General features: G+C 46.7%; 1 protein-coding gene across 1 annotated transcript in view; it reads right to left on the bottom strand.

Annotated features, from left to right (window-relative positions):
• Positions 1–22,123, bottom strand: part of LOC134957712 (ADAMTS-like protein 2) — an 86,776-nt gene that overhangs the window by 27,326 nt on the left and 37,327 nt on the right. Inside the window, exon 6 of the mRNA XM_063939809.1 lies at positions 10,867–10,984. Within this exon, the coding sequence (XP_063795879.1) occupies positions 10,867–10,984 (118 nt within the window). The remainder of the gene's footprint in view (positions 1–10,866; positions 10,985–22,123) is intronic.

The following is a 22,123-nucleotide window of genomic DNA, read 5'->3' as shown; positions in this document are numbered from 1 at the left end:
TCTCCCATAGATCAGAGGAGCGGCGCCAGCGGCCAGAGACGCAGGGCAGCAGTGGTCGGGCATCAGGAGCGAGGATGGTAAGTATTAATTTTTTTCTTTTTAAAGCGGCACAAACGGGGGCAATACTACTGGGGCCACAAACGAGGGCAATACTACTGGGGCCACAAACGGGGGCAATACTACTGTGGGCACAAACGGGAGCAATATTACTGGGGGCACATTGGCCACACCCCTTTCTGAAGACACTCCCCTATTTTCACCCGGGGCGCCACAAGGGCTAGAACCAGCCCTGCACGCATGCATATGCACAGCACTGCGCACGCCATCGCAGCATCGCCAAACAGCGACAAGCTGGTGCGAAAATTTAAATCGCACAGCCATTCGCATACTGATTGACAGTAACAGGCCGTTTGTGGGTGGTAATTGACCTTTTCTGGGAGGGTCAGGGAAAACACAGGCATTCCCAAGCGTTTTTAGGGCGAGTATGCGACGTCAGCTCTGGACCCGATCAGCCTGTTCTCATCGCACTGCGGGAGTAAATCCTGGGCTGCGCACAGACTGCATTCGATGGTGAGTGTGGTGCAAACGGAATAGCAGCTGTCCGCTGACTGAGGGATATTTGTAGCACGGCGTACACATGCGATCGCACACTTGCACGGGCGAATTTACACTCCCCTTGGGCGGCGACTATCTGAACGCACGACAGCAAGATTAGCAGCACAGCAATTAGGTCTGAATTGGGCCCTAAATTAGGCCACTTTCAGAATTTTTTCCAGAGCCACTATAAGTTCCCGATGCTCAGATGGCAGTGATCATGGGCAGATATTTGAACATGTTTTTAGGCGCAAGCCAGAACAGCAGATGCACTACAGTAGGTGCAAATACGAATATGCTTTTGCACTGAACATAATAAAAATGACCCATTATCCAATATCAGTTCATGTAAATAAACTGTAAATCATTATCATGTTTAGTACATGAATGGTGTTTCAGATATAGGACAGTACTATGGGCTCATTAAACTGATACAAAAATGTTTTAAAGATTTTTTAAAAAGACACTCATATTAAAATGTGGTCCTGGGAAGTAATGAGTTAATGCTTAGTCTATTTATATATGGCGAGTGGTAAGGAAGAGAATTTTTGCCCAGATACTGGCACACCCCGCAGTGACCGGGTCCATATAAATAGGCGACCTGGAAATATGCTGGGATATGTAAAGAGTTTCCCAGTTTAGAACCGAGCATGTTATGTATTCAACATTTCTGTAGTGGAGGGAAAATATATATTCCAAGATATGTTGTTCTGCTTTATATTTAGAGAAGGGCAGTCCTTTATTAATGGGGCTCCAACTCCAGGCCAAGGCTCACCAGCATTAGGATTTTTAATTACGTGGTTAGGGGCCTATTTGTTATGTATTATTTGTGGTGTTTTCCGGGCATACCCACATATAATAAGTAGCCCTGAATGTATCTACAGGTGACAGCAGCAGAGCAATCTGCAGCAATTCCCCTGGTTTTATTCACTGCTCAATTTACTTTGCATTCCAGTTTTTGGCTCAGGTAGCTAAAGCCATCTGCAGATGGCATTAGCCATTGTAGCCTATAGACTGCAAAAAGTACCGGAAGAGGGATCCGTAGAACGCCTCCCCGGCACTCAACACTTGCACACGCACAGTAGTGCGGTGGCCCTCGGCAAGTGAAAGTTTTTACACATCACAGGGACGGGCTTCTATTGGTGGTACTTAATTTACCGCAAATAGCTAATTTCTTACTGCAACAAATTAGTTATTGGGTCTAGGACCCAACAATTAGTAAATATGCCCCTTAGTCTCATACAGCAGGAAGAAGATGCAGCAGAGGTTTTTGAGGGAAATTAATTTACTATTTTAAATTGAATTCATCTACAGTACTATGGGGGTCATTCCGAGTTGATCGCTAGCTGAAAATGTTCACTGCGCAGCGTTGATGCAAAAAAAGGCACTTCTGCGCATGCGTATGCGGCGGAATGCGCACGCGCAAAGTAATATTACAACAACCGATGTAGTTTCACACAAGGTCTAGCAAAGCATTTCAGTCGCACTGCTGGCCGCAGAGTGATTGACATGAAGTGGGCGTTTCTGGGTGGCAACTGACCGTTTTCAGGGAGTGTTCGCAAAAACGCAGGCGTGCCAGGAAAAACGCAGGCGTGGCTGGGTGAACGCAGGGCGTGTTTGTAACATCAAATCCGGAACGGAATGGTCTGCAGTGAACGCAAGCGCTGAGTATGTCTGGAGCTACTCTAAAACTGCACAATTTTTTTTTGTAGCCGTCCTGCGATGGAAGCGATCGCACTATTGCAAAGCTAATATACACTCCCAGTGGGCGGTGGTATAGCGCTTGCACGGCTGCTAAAAACTGCTAGCGAGCGATCAACTCGGAATGACCCCCAATGAAACAGGGCAGTGATTATGGATGTTCGATATTTGGAGGAAAATATTTACTCACAGCCAGAGCTGGATTAAGACTGTGGGGGGGTCCTAAAGACATTTATGACGCAGAAATTGGATCATATTACCCTCCCTTCCTTTCTTCACACAATTATATACATACACACAGTCATAAACATTTTCACATACATATATACGGAAGGCGATCACGAGACCGCCTGTCGGGATCCAGACGATCACAATGCCGACGCCAGAATCCCAACAGGCGGTGAAATGCAGCTGCTGGAATACCAGCGCCACAGCCGTGAGTACAGCAGGCCACCGTGCCCGCAGCGCGGCGAGTGCAGCAATGCCGCAAGGGGATTTCTAGCGCTCGCCCCGCTGCCAGTATACTGGTGGCCGGGATCCCGCTGTCGGGATCATGACAACCAGATCCCGGCCATCAGTAAAATGTATGTATTCCATATATATATATATATATATATATATATATATATATAGTCACATACTTATACATATACATACATATATACTGTTACCAATATAGACACATACCTGTAATTATATACAGTTAAACACATACAAACAGCAACACACATACAGTCACACACTTATACACATATATACATATTGGGGGTAATTCGGAGTTGATCGCAGCAGCAAGTTTGTTAGCAATTGGGCAAAACCATGTGCACTGCAGGGGGGGGAGATATAACATTTGCAGAGAGAGTTAGATTTGGGTGGGTTATTTCGTTTCTGTGCAGGGTAAATACTGGCTGCTTGTTTTTACACTGCAATTTAGATTTCAGTTTGAACACACCCCACCCAAATCTAAATCTCTCTGCACATGTTATATCTGCCTCCCCTGCAGTGCACATGGTTTTGCCCAACTGCTAAAAACTTTCCTGCTGCGATCAACTTGGAATTACCCCCATTGTCAGAAACAGATATTAACATATGCATATACATACAGTCACACACATGCAGTCACACTTATACACATTGGGTATATACATATTGTCACACACAGTACCACACATATACACATACATATTTACTGTACAGTCACACACATATATACAGCCACACACATACAGTCACACATTTATATATTCTGTGTGCAATCGTGACTGTATATGGATAGGAAATAGTGCATTATAGTGTGTTCCTAGTAAGCACTGTAGCATAGCATTTCGTATGCAGATACAGCCACAGGTGCACAGAGAATATAGACATGCTGCATATAATTTTAATCAGCAGAGTCTGCTTGTGCATTCTATTCGCATAGATGACGCTAACAGAGTTGCACGTGACATCTCAGTTTAATGATGCCAGGCATCTCCCGCTACATGGCATATTGAGGCAAGATGTATGAGGACACATCTGTACTTGCTAAATGATAGCTAGAAGCTGGTTGCTTGCTCTGTGCAACCTCCCGACTTGTCCCCTTTAGAAGATTTGATGCATTTCTCCCCTCAGTACCATAAACAAATGAAGCTTTTGAAAAAATGTTGAAAGCATAGTAAAATAGCTAGGGATTGAGAAAAACGAACTTGTACTAATGGCGCAATTAATCGCTAATCTCTTAGCTCGAATCAATTACACTGCTCCTCTCTGCCCATGTGAGACTGGGTTGGTACTGTGTACTCTGGCATGTCATCATCACTTCTACAGGTGTCACAGTGAGTTCTGTGATAGCTGTATCAGCTCCCCTCTGCCCATGTGAGTCTCATACAGTAATGCCATGGAGTGGCTGGGTTAGTACTGTGTACTCTGGCACATCATCCTCACTTCTACAGGTGTCACAGTGAGTTCTGTGATAGCTGTATCAGCTCCCCTCTGCCCATGTGAGTCTCATACAGTAATGCCATGGAGTGGGTGGGATAGTACTGTGTAATCTGGCATGTCATCCTCACTTCTACAGGTGTCACAGTGAGTTCTGTGATATCTGTATCAGCTCCCCTCTGCCCATGTGAGTCTCATACAGTAATGCCATGGAGTGGGTGGGTTAGTACTGTGTAATCTGGCACGGCATCCTCACTTCTACAGGTGTCACAGTGAGTTCTGTGATAGCTGTATCAGCTCCCCTCTGCCCATGTGAGTCTCATACAGTAATGCCATGGAGTGGGTGGGTTAGTACTGTGTACTCTGGCACGGCATCCTCACTTCTACAGGTGTCACAGTGAGTTCTGTGATAGCTGTATCAGCTCCCCTCTGCACATGTGAGTCTCATATAGTAATGCCATGGAGTGGGTGGGTTAGTACTGTGTAATCTGGCACGGCATCCTCACTTCTACAGGTGTCACAGTGAGTTCTGTGATATCTGTATCAGCTCCCCTCTGCACATGTGAGTCTCATACAGTAATGCCATGGAGTGGCTGGGTTAGTACTGTGTAATCTGGCACGGCATCCTCACTTCTACAGGTGTCACAGTGAGTTCTGTGATAGCTGTATCAGCTCCCCTCTGCACATGTGAGTCTCATATAGTAATGCCATGGAGTGGCTGGGTTAGTACTGTGTAATCTGGCACGGCATCCTCACTTCTACAGGTGTCACAGTGAGTTCTGTGATAGCTGTATCAGCTCCCCTCTGCCCATGTGAGTCTCATACAGTAATGCCATGGAGTGGGTGGGTTAGTACTGTGTACTCTGGCGCGGCATCCTTACTTCTACAGGTGTCACAGTGAGTTCTGTGATATCTGTATCAGCTCCCCTCTGCCCATGTGACTCTCATATAGTAATGCCATGGAGTGGCTGGGTTAGTACTGTGTACCCTGGCATGTCATCCTCACTTCTACAGGTGTCACAGTGAGTTCTGTGATAGCTGTATCAGCTCCCCTCTGCCCATGTGAGTCTCATATAGTAATGCCATGGAGTGGCTGGGTTAGTACTGTGTACCCTGGCACGGCATCCTCACTTCTACAGGTGTCACAGTGAGTTCTGTGATAGCTGTATCAGCTCCCCTCTGCCCATGTGAGTCTCATATAGTAATGCCATGGAGTGGCTGGGTTAGTAGTACTGTGTAATCTGGCACGGCATCCTCACTTCTACAGGTGTCACAGTGAGTTCTGTAATAGCTGTATCAGCTCCCCTCTGCCCATGTGAGTCTCATACAGTAATGCCATGGAGTGGCTGGGTTAGTACTGTGTAATCTGGCACGGCATCCTCACTTCTACAGGTGTCACAGTGAGTTCTGTGATAGCTGTATCAGCTCCCCTCTGCCCATGTGAGTCTCATACAGTAATGCCATGGAGTGGCTGGGTTAGTACTGTGTAATCTGGCACGGCATCCTCACTTCTACAGGTGTCACAGTGAGTTCTGTGATAGCTGTATCAGCTCCCCTCTGCCCATGTGAGTCTCATATAGTAATGCCATGGAGTGGGTGGGTTAGTACTGTGTACTCTGGCATGTCATCCTCTCTTCTACAGGTGTCACAGTGAGTTCTGTGATATCTGTATCAGCTCCCCTCTGCCCATGTGAGTCTCATACAGTAATGCCATGGAGTGGCTGGGTTAGTACTGTGTACTCTGGCACATCATCCTCACTTCTACAGGTGTCACAGTGAGTTCTGTGATAGCTGTATCAGCTCCCCTCTGCCCATGTGAGTCTCATACAGTAATGCCATGGAGTGGCTAAGTTAGTACTGTGTAATCTGGCATGTCATCCTCACTTCTACAGGTGTCACAGTGAGTTCTGTGATATCTGTATCAGCTCCCCTCTGCCCATGTGAGTCTCATACAGTAATGCCATGGAGTGGGTGGGTTAGTACTGTGTAATCTGGCACGGCATCCTCACTTCTACAGGTGTCACAGTGAGTTCTGTGATATCTGTATCAGCTCCCCTCTGCACATGTGAGTCTCATATAGTAATGCCATGGAGTGGGTGGGTTAGTACTGTGTAATCTGGCATGGCATCCTCACTTCTACAGGTGTCACAGTGAGTTCTGTGATATCTGTATCAGCTCCCCTCTGCACATGTGAGTCTCATACAGTAATGCCATGGAGTGGCTGGGTTAGTACTGTGTAATCTGGCACGGCATCCTCACTTCTACAGGTGTCACAGTGAGTTCTGTGATAGCTGTATCAGCTCCCCTCTGCACATGTGAGTCTCATATAGTAATGCCATGGAGTGGCTGGGTTAGTACTGTGTAATCTGGCACGGCATCCTCACTTCTACAGGTGTCACAGTGAGTTCTGTGATAGCTGTATCAGCTCCCCTCTGCCCATGTGAGTCTCATACAGAAATGCCATGGAGTGGGTGGGTTAGTACTGTGTACTCTGGCGCGGCATCCTCACTTCTACAGGTGTCACAGTGAGTTCTGTGATAGCTGTATCAGCTCCCCTCTGCCCATGTGAGTCTCATACAGTAATGCCATGGAGTGGCTGGGTTAGTACTGTGTACTCTGGCACATCATCCTCACTTCTACAGGTGTCACAGTGAGTTCTGTGATAGCTGTATCAGCTCCCCTCTGCCCATGTGAGTCTCATACAGTAATGCCATGGAGTGGGTGGGTTAGTAGTACTGTGTAATCTGGCACGGCATCCTCACTTCTACAGGTGTCACAGTGAGTTCTGTGATATCTGTATCAGCTCCCCTCTGCCCATGTGAGTCTCATATAGTAATGCCATGGAGTGGCTGGGTTAGTACTGTGTACCCTGGCATGTCATCCTCACTTCTACAGGTGTCACAGTGAGTTCTGTGATAGCTGTATCAGCTCCCCTCTGCCCATGTGAGTCTCATATAGTAATGCCATGGAGTGGCTGGGTTAGTACTGTGTACCCTGGCACGGCATCCTCACTTCTACAGGTGTCACAGTGAGTTCTGTGATAGCTGTATCAGCTCCCCTCTGCCCATGTGAGTCTCATATAGTAATGCCATGGAGTGGCTGGGTTAGTAGTACTGTGTAATCTGGCACGGCATCCTCACTTCTACAGGTGTCACAGTGAGTTCTGTAATAGCTGTATCAGCTCCCCTCTGCCCATGTGAGTCTCATACAGTAATGCCATGGAGTGGCTGGGTTAGTACTGTGTAATCTGGCACGGCATCCTCACTTCTACAGGTGTCACAGTGAGTTCTGTGATAGCTGTATCAGCTCCCCTCTGCCCATGTGAGTCTCATACAGTAATGCCATGGAGTGGCTAAATTAGTACTGTGTAATCTGGCATGTCATCCTCTCTTCTACAGGTGTCACAGTGAGTTCTGTGATATCTGTATCAGCTCCCCTCTGCCCATGTGAGTCTCATATAGTAATGCCATGGAGTGGCTGGGTTAGTACTGTGTACTCTGGCACATCATCCTTACTTCTACAGGTGTCACAGTGAGTTCTGTGATAGCTGTATCAGCTCCCCTCTGCCCATGTGAGACTCATACAGTAATGCCATGGAGTGGGTGGGTTAGTACTGTGTAATCTGGCACGGCATCCTCACTTCTACAGGTGTCACAGTGAGTTCTGTGATAGCTGTATCAGCTCCCCTCTGCCCATGTGAGTCTCATACAGTAATGCCATGGAGTGGCTGGGTTAGTACTGTGTACTCTGGCATGTCATCCTCACTTCTACAGGTGTCACAGTGAGTTCTGTGATAGCTGTATCAGCTCCCCTCTGCCCATGTGAGTCTCATACAGTAATGCCATGGAGTGGGTGGGTTAGTACTGTGTACTCTGGCATGTCATCCTCACTTCTACAGGTGTCACAGTGAGTTCTGTGATAGCTGTATCAGCTCCCCTCTGCCCATGTGAGTCTCATATAGTAATGCCATGGAGTGGCTGGGTTAGTACTGTGTACTCTGGCACATCATCCTTACTTCTACAGGTGTCACAGTGAGTTCTGTGATAGCTGTATCAGCTCCCCTCTGCCCATGTGAGTCTCATACAGTAATGCCATGGAGTGGCTGGGTTAGTACTGTGTACTCTGGCACATCATCCTCACTTCTACAGGTGTCACAGTGAGTTCTGTGATAGCTGTATCAGCTCCCCTCTGCCCATGTGAGTCTCATACAGTAATGAAATGGAGTGGGTGGGTTAGTACTGTGTAATCTGGCATGGCATCCTCACTTCTACAGGTGTCACAGTGAGTTCTGTGATAGCTGTATCAGCTCCCCTCTGCCCATGTGAGTCTCATACAGTAATGCCATGGAGTGGGTGGGTTAGTACTGTGTACTCTGGCACGGCATCCTCACTTCTACAGGTGTCACAGTGAGTTCTGTGATAGCTGTATCAGCTCCCCTCTGCACATGTGAGTCTCATACAGTAATGCCATGGAGTGGGTGGGTTAGTACTGTGTACTCTGGCACGGCATCCTCACTTCTACAGGTGTCACAGTGAGTTCTGTGATAGCTGTATCAGCTCCCCTCTGCCCATGTGAGTCTCATACAGTAATGCCATGGAGTGGCTGGGTTAGCACTGTGTACTCTGGCACATCATCCTCACTTCTACAGGTGTCACAGTGAGTTCTGTGATAGCTGTATCAGCTCCCCTCTGCCCATGTGAGTCTCATACAGTAATGAAATGGAGTGGGTGGGTTAGTACTGTGTAATCTGGCATGGCATCCTCACTTCTACAGGTGTCACAGTGAGTTCTGTGATAGCTGTATCAGCTCCCCTCTGCCCATGTGAGTCTCATACAGTAATGCCATGGAGTGGGTGGGTTAGTACTGTGTAATCTGGCACGGCATCCTCACTTCTACAGGTGTCACAGTGAGTTCTGTGATAGCTGTATCAACTCCCCTCTGCACATGTGAGTCTCATACAGTAATGCCATGGAGTGGGTGGGTTAGTACTGTGTAATCTGGCACGGCATCCTCACTTCTACAGGTGTCACAGTGAGTTCTGTGATAGCTGTATCAGCTCCCCTCTGCCCATGTGAGTCTCATATAGTAATGCCATGGAGTGGGTGGGTTAGTACTGTGTACTCTGGCACGGCATCCTCACTTCTACAGGTGTCACAGTGAGTTCTGTGATAGCTGTATCAGCTCCCCTCTGTCCATGTGAGTCTCATATAGTAATGCCATGGAGTGGCTGGGTTAGTAGCACTGTGTAATCTGGCACGGCATCCTCACTTCTACAGGTGTCACAGTGAGTTCTGTGATAGCTGTATCAGCTCCCCTCTGCCCATGTGAGTCTCATACAGTAATGCCATGGAGTGGCTGGGTTAGTACTGTGTACTCTGGCACATCATCCTCACTTCTACAGGTGTCACAGTGAGTTCTGTGATAGCTGTATCAGCTCCCCTCTGCCCATGTGAGTCTCATACAGTAATGAAATGGAGTGGGTGGGTTAGTACTGTGTAATCTGGCATGGCATCCTCACTTCTACAGGTGTCACAGTGAGTTCTGTGATAGCTGTATCAGCTCCCCTCTGCCCATGTGAGTCTCATACAGTAATGCCATGGAGTGGGTGGGTTAGTACTGTGTACTCTGGCACGGCATCCTCACTTCTACAGGTGTCACAGTGAGTTCTGTGATAGCTGTATCAGCTCCCCTCTGCACATGTGAGTCTCATACAGTAATGCCATGGAGTGGGTGGGTTAGTACTGTGTACTCTGGCACGGCATCCTCACTTCTACAGGTGTCACAGTGAGTTCTGTGATAGCTGTATCAGCTCCCCTCTGCCCATGTGAGTCTCATACAGTAATGCCATGGAGTGGCTGGGTTAGCACTGTGTACTCTGGCACATCATCCTCACTTCTACAGGTGTCACAGTGAGTTCTGTGATAGCTGTATCAGCTCCCCTCTGCCCATGTGAGTCTCATACAGTAATGAAATGGAGTGGGTGGGTTAGTACTGTGTAATCTGGCACGGCATCCTCACTTCTACAGGTGTCACAGTGAGTTCTGTGATAGCTGTATCAGCTCCCCTCTGCCCATGTGAGTCTCATATAGTAATGCCATGGAGTGGCTGGGTTAGTACTGTGTAATCTGGCATGTCATCCTCACTTCTACAGGTGTCACAGTGAGTTCTGTGATAGCTGTATCAGCTCCCCTCTGTCCATGTGAGTCTCATATAGTAATGCCATGGAGTGGCTGGGTTAGTACTGTGTACTCTGGCACGGCATCCTCACTTCTACAGGTGTCACAGTGAGTTCTGTGATAGCTGTATCAGCTCCCCTCTGCCCATGTGAGTCTCATATAGTAATGCCATGGAGTGGCTGGGTTAGTAGTACTGTGTAATCTGGCACGGCATCCTCACTTCTACAGGTGTCACAGTGAGTTCTGTGATAGCTGTATCAGCTCCCCTCTGCCCATGTGAGTCTCATATAGTAATGCCATGGAGTGGGTGGGTTAGTAGTACTGTGTAATCTGGCACGGCATCCTCACTTCTACAGGTGTCACAGTGAGTTCTGTGATAGCTGTATCAGCTTCCCTTTCAGCCACCACTGGACAGATTTATCTAGTCACACAAGGTCATTGTGAAGCAATATATTCCATTAGTCCTTGTATAACTTACCTAATACGCAGTTTCTGAAGCTCCCTGATACCCTGTAGCACGTGCCCCCACCTCCACCACAAACACCGCACCGATCCAATGATCTGGCTGAATGCAGCTTCCCATCACATCCTACTGGCTGCAGATAAAGAGAGACACATTCACATTATGTAATAGTCATATAAATTGGTGCTAACAACTTTTTAAAGAGACTTTAAAGCTACAACAAACATTTTTATATATTATACATTACTGCATTATTTTTAATATTAATAAGAAATCAATGTAATCTGGATCATAAGAAATTACCATATCTTTAAGAAAAGCCATCCAACTCTAGTCACTGACTTCAGGTAAAGGACCATTAATAGCAAGAATATAAACTGTTACTGAAAAGCCTTGTCTGGCTTCAGCAAGTGGCTGTTTACCATTACTATGCTGCAGGCTTCCCTTAGTGCAGGCCTGGCCAACCTGTGGCTCTCCAGCTGTTGTGAAACTACAAGTTCTAGCATGCCCTGCCACAATTTCACTACTAGGGAATGCTTAAACTGTGGCATGGCATGCTGGGATGTGTAGTTTCACAGCAACTGGAGAGCCACAGTTGGCCATGCCTGCTTTAGTGAGTGCCGGTATAGCAGTGTGCAATACCTGTTCTCTATCCTCCTTTCTGATATATATATATACCACAGGTGCGGGCTATGGGCGTGGGACTATGGCACTTCTGCTGTACTACAGTGTTATGAGAACAGCCTCATGCTGCAATGCTTTAGACTGTGATTATACCACTATAATAACACATCAGTTGGGCCTTGCAGTGTTGCTTTTCCATTCATAGCAGCCTCTGAGGTTTATAAATAAAAGGGAAAAAAGCCTTGGAGGATGTACGCTGTGCAAACCCTTGAAGCTTTGGCGTCTTATGACGATATTATAATTAGACCTGCCGACAAGGGCGGGGCTATTGTTATTTTAGATCTACAATTTTATAGAGATGAGATCTATGCCCAACTTGAAGATGTGGAAGTGTATCGGAAACTGCCATCGGATCCAACCCCTCGGTTTCAGAAAGAGCTTCTGGGGATCCTCAATTCAGCCAAATTGTCTGGTAAATTACCAGACAAAATTGTCAAAGTTCTTAGTGTCAGTCATCCCAGGGTCCCGCTACTGTACACACTCCCCAAGCTACACAAGAATCCTCTTAATCCCCCGGGACGTCCGATTATTTCGGCCCCAGATTCTTTATACAGATCAGTCGCCCAGCTACTCGATTCCATCCTGCAGCCTTTGCTGCTACATAGCGACGCTTTTCTGAAGGACACCACTTCATTTTTGAAAAAGTTACAGTCTGTTCCAGATATCCCTCCAGGAACTTTATTATGCTGTCTCGATGTTTGCAGCCTGTATACGGCCATTCCTCACGATGAAGGTCTACTTGCTATGAGGAACTTTTTGAAGGCTGAACTTCCTGAACAGCTATTTGATCATGAGCTATTTTTGTCCCTCCTTGAGCTAACCCTCAATCGCAATTATTTTTTGTTTGATGGATCTTTTTTTCTCCAGCTGAGAGGATGTGCGATGGGGTCCCCTGTGGCCCCTTCGTACGCCAATATTTTTATGTTTGAACGAGAACAACAAATTTTCTTTTCTAATTCGGATATTAGCGACAATATTCTATTATATTGTCGCTATATAGATGATATTTTTTTGTTGTGGGGTGGGGGGCAGGATGCGCTTGTGGAGTTTTTAGGTGGAGTCAATGGCTCCGATTCTTCCATTAAATTTACTTACACCTGCAGTCTGACAGACATCCATTTTCTTGATGTTATGATTCATCTCGAAAATGGTCGTTTGTCCACTGAGGTTTTTCATAAACCCACTGATCGTAACACCCTTTTACTAGCGTCCAGCCACCACCCGGGGCCCCTCAAGAAAGGGCTCCCTCGCTCGCAGATGATGCGAATAGCCCGTATAGCGTCAGATCCTTTGAAAGTTCCCGGAGAACTTGATTCTCTGGAACAGAATTTTGCATCTCGTGGGTATGACCCTGATATGCTTAAGACACAGAAAGATGAAGTATTGGGTATGTCTCGGCAATCCCTCCTGGAACCGACGAGTAGACACCTTAAAAATAGGATTCCTTTTCCTAGTGACTATACTTCCTCTAGCGGGGGGATTAGCAGAGCCACGAAGGCCTTGTGGCCAATTGTGTCGTCTGACCCTGAGCTTAAAGTGTTCCATCACACTACCCCCTTGATGTCGTTCCGGCGTGGTCGTAACATCAAAGACAGAATTGTTAGAACTGACATTACCGGTATGGGTATTGCGAGACTCCCCAATGTCTATTACAAACCTGATGGATGCTATCGTTGCAGTGGTTGTGCGACTTGTAAGCTGATGTTGAACTGTAAATCTTTCAAACACCCCCACTGCAACAAAACATATGATATTAGGTTTGTGCTAACCTGTTCATCTGTTTTTGTTGTATACATTATTGTCTGCCCCTGTGGGTTAATGTATGTAGGTCAAACTACCCGAAAGTTCTCTGAAAGGATGGCGGCTCACAGATCAGCTATCAAACTTACTCTTGAGGGTAAACCAATAGACCAACCGGCAGCCAAACATTTTAAAAGTGCTGGTCATTCGTTAGAGTCCCTTCGGTATTTTATTATTGATCATGTGCCCCTCAGCCTTAGGGGCGGCGACCGTGCAAAGTCCCTTTTAGTCAAAGAAACTAGATGGATCATGAGATTGGGTACCTGTGCCCCGAGTGGTTTAAATGAAAAAATCAACTGGAATATGCTTGTGTAACTTATTCCCTTGATGTGTATACGGGGGATGTGTTTCATTGTGATTTATTTGATGGTTTCTATAATTTTTCTATATACTTGTGTTTGTTTCTCTCTTTTTTTGCTTTAAACGTTTATATACTGAGTTTTATATCACTGTCGTTCTTCTGTGTTTTCAGACCCTCCTCCCCCGTGGGTCCGGCCTGCGTCCTCTCCTGCTGATGGAACGCAGCCGGGGACGAGGTGAGCCGCAAGCTGCGGTTCCCATGGAGACGGCTGTCGCCGGAAGCGGATGTTTGATGACGCACGCGGAAGCGGGGTTTGAGCTGCGGGCGTGCACGGGACGGACGGCAGCGGTAGGATCACTTGGGTATTAAGGAGAGTAAGTGTTGGTTATTCTTGTTGATTCTGCTGTATATTTGTCCTGACGACGGGGACTTGATCCCCGAAACGTTGACTGTATGGAATACAATCTTTTTCACATATGCTGTCTCTGAGTGCCGTTCATTGTTGGATTTCTATGGATGATTGGTCCTGGCACCTGAGCATCAGTGATTACGTCGTTGGAGTGACGGCTGCTGCTGGATGTGTATATATATATATATATATATATATATATATATACCACAGGTGCGGGCTATGGGCGTGGGACTATGGCACTTCTGCTGTACTACAGTGTTATGAGAACAGCCTCATGCTGCAATGCTTTAGACTGTGATTATACCACTATAATAACACATCAGTTGGGCCTTGCAGTGTTGCTTTTCCATTCATAGCAGCCTCTGAGGTTTATAAATGAAAGGGAAAAAAGCCTTGGACGATGTACGCTGTGCAAACCCTCACCTTCTTGGCTTATCAGCTACAGTTGGTCACAGGTAGAGCAAGGGGAATGATGATGCCAGACCAGGGCTGCTTAGTGAAGTTCTACCCACTGACGCAGCCGACATAGAAGAAATTATTTATATATTATTCTAATTGTATGGCACTATGTACTTTGTTAAAATGTAGACATTCACCATGAGCATGTCAACATGGTAATAATGTCAACAATTTAAGTATGTCAATCGGCATTCAGCATGTCAACACTGACTAAATGTAGACATGCTAACAATGTCGACAATCAGTGGTGTAGCAATTCGGTTATTCCGGTGGTGAGTACCCTAAGCCCAACACTTACCCGGCGGCTGCAGCTAATGTTACAGCATTTGCTGCTTTAGGTGGACATTTACTAAGCAGTGATAAGAGCGGAGAAGTGAGCCAGTGGAGAAGTTGCCCATGGCAACCAATCAGCACGGAAGTAACATCTATAATTAGCATACTATAAAATAATACAGAGCTACTGATTGGTTGATGGGGCCACTTCTCCACTGGCTCACTTCTTTGCTCTTATCACTAATTAGTAAATGTCCTCCTTAGTCACAGGTGTCGCAGAACAGCTGTAAACTAACTGTAATCCTAACCCTAACCCTCATGTTGGCATTTTGCTAAATTTGCAATGTCCATATTGTGAACATATCGACATTTTGCAGGTGTTGACATGGTAGCTGTCAAACTGTAACTGTTGACACTGTACTGTTGCCATTATGACCACTGCCAGGCTGTCTGAAACCCATAGTGGGTAGTTACAGTACATACCATAATAAAGTCTTGTGCGGGTTACTGCCATTAAATGCTGTGACTTATGAGAGACCAAGCTGGGATATCTGTGCCTATTAGGCACAAGAAAATGTACACACTGCAAAAAGGATATATACATCAGGTATTATATGCAGCACTGAAGGTGACTACAACTAACGTCTTCAATCTATGATTTCTTAGCAATAATCCTCTGTACACAATATGTAAATATAATCCTAGAAGTTTCCCAGAGAAAAGTAGAAGGATCAGCCCTGCACTGGTTATCTCCTAAACTAGTAATGCGGCCCATACTGTGCCTAATATCTAATCTGGCAGATAGAACACAGCAGACCACATTGCTCTATACGCACAAAGCAGAAGAAGAAACAGCTCAGCCAATGGGGGTAATTCTGAGTTGATCGCAGCAGGAACTATGGGGGTAATTCCAAGTTGATCGCAGGAGCTTTGTTAGCAGTTGGGCAAAACCATGTGCACTGCAGGGGGGGGCAGATATAACATGTGCAGAGAGAGTTAGATTTGGGTGTGGTGTGTTCAATCTGCAATCTAAATTTCAGTGTAAAAATAAAGCAGCCAGTATTTACCCTGCACAGAAACAAAATAACCCACCCAAATCTAACTCTCTCTGCACATGTTATATCTGCCCCCCCTGCAGTGCACATGGTTTTGCCCAACTGCTAACAAAGTTCCTGCTGCGATCAACTCAGAATTACCCCCAATGTCACTAAAAACACATATGGGGTGCTATGTGGTCCTGATGGTTAGAGACAGCTTTGGGCAGAGGTGGACGCAATGTCAATGGTGAACGCTGTGAGGATTTACTTGCAAAGTGAGTGACAGGTAGTGTGACCATTTAGGGCAGGTAATGGTGATTGGCTAAAAAAACGCAGGTGACAGCCACTGCGGATTCGTTCACAGAAGGACTGGCCCTGGCGTCTATGTCGAGACAAACATTCTGAGACAGCATAGGGTTGTCCAGAAGTTTGATGGTGCAAATGATGTGCGACCGGTGTTCCCGATGTTGCAGATTTTGTACGTAGGTGGGGGATCTGATACTCCGCCAGTGGGTGTCTCTGACCATAAGACAGCAGCTGTGTCATTGGCATATTTTCTCACGTCCGTCTGCGAGTTTAAGCATTGGCCTACAAACTCCTTCTCTCAGTGCGGCTAAAGGTGCAAGGGCTCAGATGCCCACTTATAGCGTCCATGCACACTATGATTGGTACATCCTCACACATCACCATCAAGTGCAGTGTCTGACCACGGCCTCCTATGCTTGCGACTGTGTGTCTGGGAACGCAGCTGCTAGCATTGACACGCCAGTGACACTTGCATAATACAGCCACTGAAATGCCCATTTCTGCATGTACTACTAGCCACCTCCCAGTCACCCTCCAGGAACACCCATTACTTTCCCACTACCTATCTCATACTGGGGGAGATGTACTAAGCAGTGAAAAGAGTGGAGAAGTGAGCCAATGGAGAAGTTGCCCATGGCAACCAATCAGCTGCTCTGTATAAGTTTATAGTTTACAAATTATATATGTTACTTCAGTGCTCATTGGTTGCCATGGGCCAACGCCTCCACTCTTTTCACTACTTAGTACACCTACTCCACTGTCTGAATCAATCATAGCAGCATCTTTGTGCGTACACTCTGTGTAATGCATGCTCCGCAGGGTTTTCAGAACGTTTCACGCACGCACAGTTACAAATAATCGCTCAACTACATTGCGCGTATATCATATGTGACTGAGTATCAGGCCCTGATACTCTCACGTGTACTAGCATTTCTCTGCCTGTGAAAGTCTACTTGTTTACACGGCACAATGGGAATAATCTGCCACAGAGCAAGGATACAGTATAGAACTGGACCTACTGTTTCTAGTGTTACCTGGGGTATGGGTCGTTGGGTCGATACAACTTAGATCGACAGTCATTAGGTCAACCACTATTGGTTGACATGCATCAGTTTGATAGGGTCACTAGGTCGACATAGTCATTAGGACGACATGTACTTGGTCGACAGGTCAAAAGGTCGACATGAGTTTTTTTACTTTTTTGGCATTGTTTTCTTTGTAAAGTGACAGGGAACCCCAATTAGTGCACTGTGTCGCCTCGCATGGCTCGCTTCGCTCGCCATGCTTCGGGCAAGGTGCCACGCCCTGCTACTGCTGCACTCAGCACAGGTTACCTTTCCAAATTGTAGTCCACGTGGATCGTAAAGTATGAATAAGTTCAAAAATTGAATTTATTTGTGAAAAACTAATGTTGACCTTTTGAACTGTCGACCTAGTGCATGTCGACCTAATGGCCATGTCGGCCTAATGCATGTCAACCAATAGTGGTCAACCCAGTGACTGTCGACTTAAGTGGTGTCGACCTAATGACCGTATACCGTTACCTGTGGAGTTATTTGTAGATGCAGTTTATGGGGTTCACTGTGACTCCCACGCTGCTGTGCACCTAGCCCCATGCTAGGCACAGAATCTCTGTCAGAGTATGGCCCCCAATGTACCCAATTAAGCACCTCCGTATTCGCAACCAGTGGCGGTTTTTAACTATAGGATGCAGGACTGCAGCCTCCACCCCCCCCCCCACCCCCCCAAGGTAAAGTCAGCCACCCAGCTCACTGTCAGTGAAGCCAGATGCAGTACGTGAGACCTGTAGGAAGCCAGCTCCCTGCCTCATCAGCCCTAGACAGCTTCTATGGGCTGCAGCTGATGCAGTCCATAGAAGCCGTTGCAGCTACTGCGCATGCGCCGGGTCCCAGCGTCTGTGAACTGCATATAGCACAGGCACCAGGACCCAAGTGTCGGCGGGAACAAGGAGGGAAGGACCAGCACAATCGCCAGCGGCAGCCCTCCTCCTCCAACAAGGTAGGAGCCGCCGCTGTTCGCAACCTCTCCTGCTACACACCTGCGACTCTTATAAAACACCCATAACGCACAAGATGTACTAAAAATCCTAATTTAAAGAAAAACAATGAAATGATTGATGGCATTAAGCATGTCCCCTGGGCAGCACTAGGCTAGACCACTCTACTGGAGCGCTGTAGAAACATTTGTCTCTAGAAGTTATGGGGGGTCCCCTTCAAAATTTTGCTATGGAGCTCCCAAAAGTTCTAACTATGCCCCTGATCTAGCAGAGGAGGTGAGAGATTGTGATAGATTGTGACCTTGCTCTGCATCTGCTGTGTCAAGGCTACGTCTCTGGCCCTACTGTACTTGCTAAATTACAACACTTCCTGCAATAGCAATAAACCATAAGGACCAACCTCCTTACAGTCAAGGGACAAAGTTGACTCACAAGGTCATACATTTATGTATTCCTAAATTGAGATTCAACCCACCTAGAGGCACCACATTTCCTCCAATACAGCACTACAAGGATCAGCATACCCTCCAACTACTAAGCCCATCCTTGCCTCTCAGAACAGAGATACACAGAATAGTAGTTGCTCTAATCAATTTATTTGTCCATCACAAGTGCATGTAAGGGAGGGGTTTATCAAGACTAGAAAAAACTAATTCCCCCAGCACACAGCAATGGACCTGCAAAAGAGACATACATACTGTACTACATGATACTAGTAATGCAAAGATCTCAGTTAGATACATTTGCAAACAAATGGTAAGCCACCAGCCATTGCAAGTTGTCTCAGCTCTGGAGTCACCTAGGCATCCTTTAACAGTATAAAGGCCTTCATCGCATCCAAATGTTCAACACAAACAACTGATCCAGTTGTACAACTAGACAAAGCAAAGCCCAATTCAATAGTAACTCTCAAAGCAGAAACTGTGAGAAAGCAAAACCAAACCCATGCTGGCTGACAAAATGACTTATCATCTACAAATAAAAAACTCCAATGACACTACAAGAAAATGGAACACAATGGTGACAGTTAATAAGGACAACCTGAGGGAAAAAGTAACTTCCACCCATCACAAACTCTATGAAGCAATGTGAAGAGGACATCTCACCCCAATCCACCATTCAGACGTTAACCATCCACCCACCATGACAATCCTGGCACTATCTAGAGAATATATACATAATGCACCCACTTATGATAAGCATATTTGCAACCTACCAAGAGGACAACAACCAAGTCTATCAAAAGCAATGCCCTTGCGCTGGAAAACCCAATGTACCAGGCATGAACGCTCAGACTAATGGTACAGACCCACAACCCAATCCACACTCTAGAGCCTGACCCATGACCTCAACTTGAAGGAATAGAGGGCTTGTAGAACTACACTTGTTTCCGCAGCAAGATCTGCATCAATGTACTCACATGCTGGGGGCTGCCTAACACAATGCAAAGCCACCCCGAATGTGTGTTGCGCCACACCCCGTGATGCGCTCGCAATTAAATTGTGAAGCATCGATTAAAGGATGACCCCTGCCAGGAACGGCCTGGGGACGAAAAGTGTTCCTGGCTTGTGCATGCACGTGAAAGGGGTGGATACTACTCATGGGGGCGTGCCACGAGTCAGGGGGCGTGGACTCGCGGCTTGTCCTCATATTCATAAGAAACAGGCACTTCCTGTGGCAGGGGGGACAGAAAGAGAGCTGCACTGCGTACTGCCTTCCTATCTCTCTGTGTGACAGCACTGGCCCCCCAACCCATCGGCCCTTCTGGCATTTGCCAGATGGGCAGTCCGGCCCTGACACCTGCCTGCGCAGGCGGTCCAGTGCCATCTTTTATGTCGGAGTGGCTGCAAGTGACGTCACGCAGCCACCCCGAAAACAGTCTGGGCACGTTTGTGTTGCCCAGACCATGCCCACGAAATGCTGCGACAATGCTCCCCCCTGCCCCAATGACCTGGAGCTGTCAATCATGATGCGATCGCATACTCTGGGATGCAATCGCATCATGACAGCCTGCGCACGTGCACTGCGGCCGGTGTGCGCTCACAGACCCTCTGGATGAAGCCGCTGCATACAAATGCACAGCTGCGTCTGGGTTAGAATGAGACCCTATGTAGACTAAAGTGATTAGACACTGACAGCAAACAGATTAATGACATTTTATTGACATCAGTATGCTGTAGCTCCACCATGTGCAGTGATTACTGCAGACACCTTTCTTGGCAAAAAAACTGTCTACAAGTTCTTGGACAACATCAGGCTGCTTGTTTTGCCAGTCCGCCTTAAGTACAGTGACCAACTGTGACACTGAAGAAGGTTGAGACGGTCTAGAACACACCCATCACTCCAATTCGTCCTATGGTTCATATCTGGGGTTAATATCTGGACTCTGAGCTGGCCAGCCCATCTGGGTTACCGAATTCGCTGTATACCAGCCCAGCGTCTCCCTGGAAACGTGACATCACACAGCCTAAGATTATCTACTGTTCAAACTCAGGTAGCTCCTTCCAGCAATCCTTTGTGTTAGCAAATGATCTAATCAGCGCCTCTCTACCCGTTTCATACATGTCTGCTGCAGGAGCACACTATTTCGCTTGAGCAGTGGGGGTTGGGGGGTTCCAATAACTTTTGTCTACATAGTGCAGTAAATAGGAATACATATAGCAATCCACAAGTGAGAAAAGATAAATTAAAGATATTTAAAAAACATTTAAGTTTTTTGGCTGCTTTTGTTCTTTTTCTGTATGTACTGTAGGTCCAATCACTCAAACTTAGGAGTGAAATATTAACGGCTGTAACAAGCCACATAATAAAATGTCTTCAGTTCATGGCACAAAATGTAGTGCTTTATGGGGGTCATTCCGAGTTGATTACTCGCTAGCAGTTTTTAGCAGCCATGCAAACGCTATGCCGCCACCCACTGGGAGTGTATTTTAGCTTAGCAGAAGTGAGAACGAAGGGATCGCAGAGCGGCTACAAAATCATTTTGTGCAGTTTTAGAGTAGCTCCAGACCTACTCAGCGCTTGCGATCACTTCAGACTATTCAGTTCCTGTTTTGACGTCACAAACACGCCCTGCGTTCGCCCAGCCATGCCTGCGATTTACCTGGCACGCCTGCGTTTTTCCGTTCACTCCCTGAAAACGGTCAGTTGATACCCAGAAACGCCCTCTTCCTGTCAATCACTCTGCGGCCTGCAGTGCGACTGGAAAGCTCCGCTAGACCTTGTGTGAAACTACATTGTTCGTTGTAATAGTACAACACGCATGCGCATTGCGCCGCATACGCATGCGCAGAAGTGCAGATTTTTTCCTGATCGCTGCGCAGCGACCGAAAGCAGCGAGCGATCAACTCGGAATGACCCCCTATGTGCACAAGAAAAATAGTTGCCTGTGTAAATACACTGCAATTAAATAGCTTAGTCTCACATAATACAACACAGCACCAGTTATACTGATATACAATACAAATTTGTGTACTAGACTTTGAACTATTATCACAGCGCTTATACAATTATAGAATCTGATGTTATGTAGAGTGACCATATTATCCCTTTTACCTGGGACGCTCATGGATTACACAGGTTCTGTGGCTGATTTGAAACCAGCTGAAATATGGGGGGTCATTCCGAGTTGTTCGCTCGTTGCCGGTTTTCGCTATACTGCGATTAGTCGCTAACTGCGCATGCGCATGGTACGCAGAGCGCATGCGCTTAGTTATTTTACTAAAAACTTGCTGTAGCGTCTGCGGTGCTTTTCAGTCGCACTGGTGTTCGGTAAATGATTGACATGAAAGGGGCGTTTCTCGGCGGCAACTCAGCATTTTCCCGGCATTGGCTAAAAAACGCAGACGTGTCAGGAAAAAACGCAGGAGTGTCTGGAGAAACGGGGGAGTGGCTGGCCGAACGCAGGGTGTGTTTGTGACGTCAAACCAGGAACGAAACGGACTGAGCTGATTGCAGTGTAGGAGTAAGTCTGGAGCTACTCA

This window comes from Pseudophryne corroboree, chromosome 9 (assembly GCF_028390025.1).
Source record: "Pseudophryne corroboree isolate aPseCor3 chromosome 9, aPseCor3.hap2, whole genome shotgun sequence".
NCBI lineage: Eukaryota > Metazoa > Chordata > Amphibia > Anura > Myobatrachidae > Pseudophryne > Pseudophryne corroboree.
Note: the sequence above shows the minus strand (reverse complement) of the source record. Positions and strands in the feature narration are given on the sequence as shown.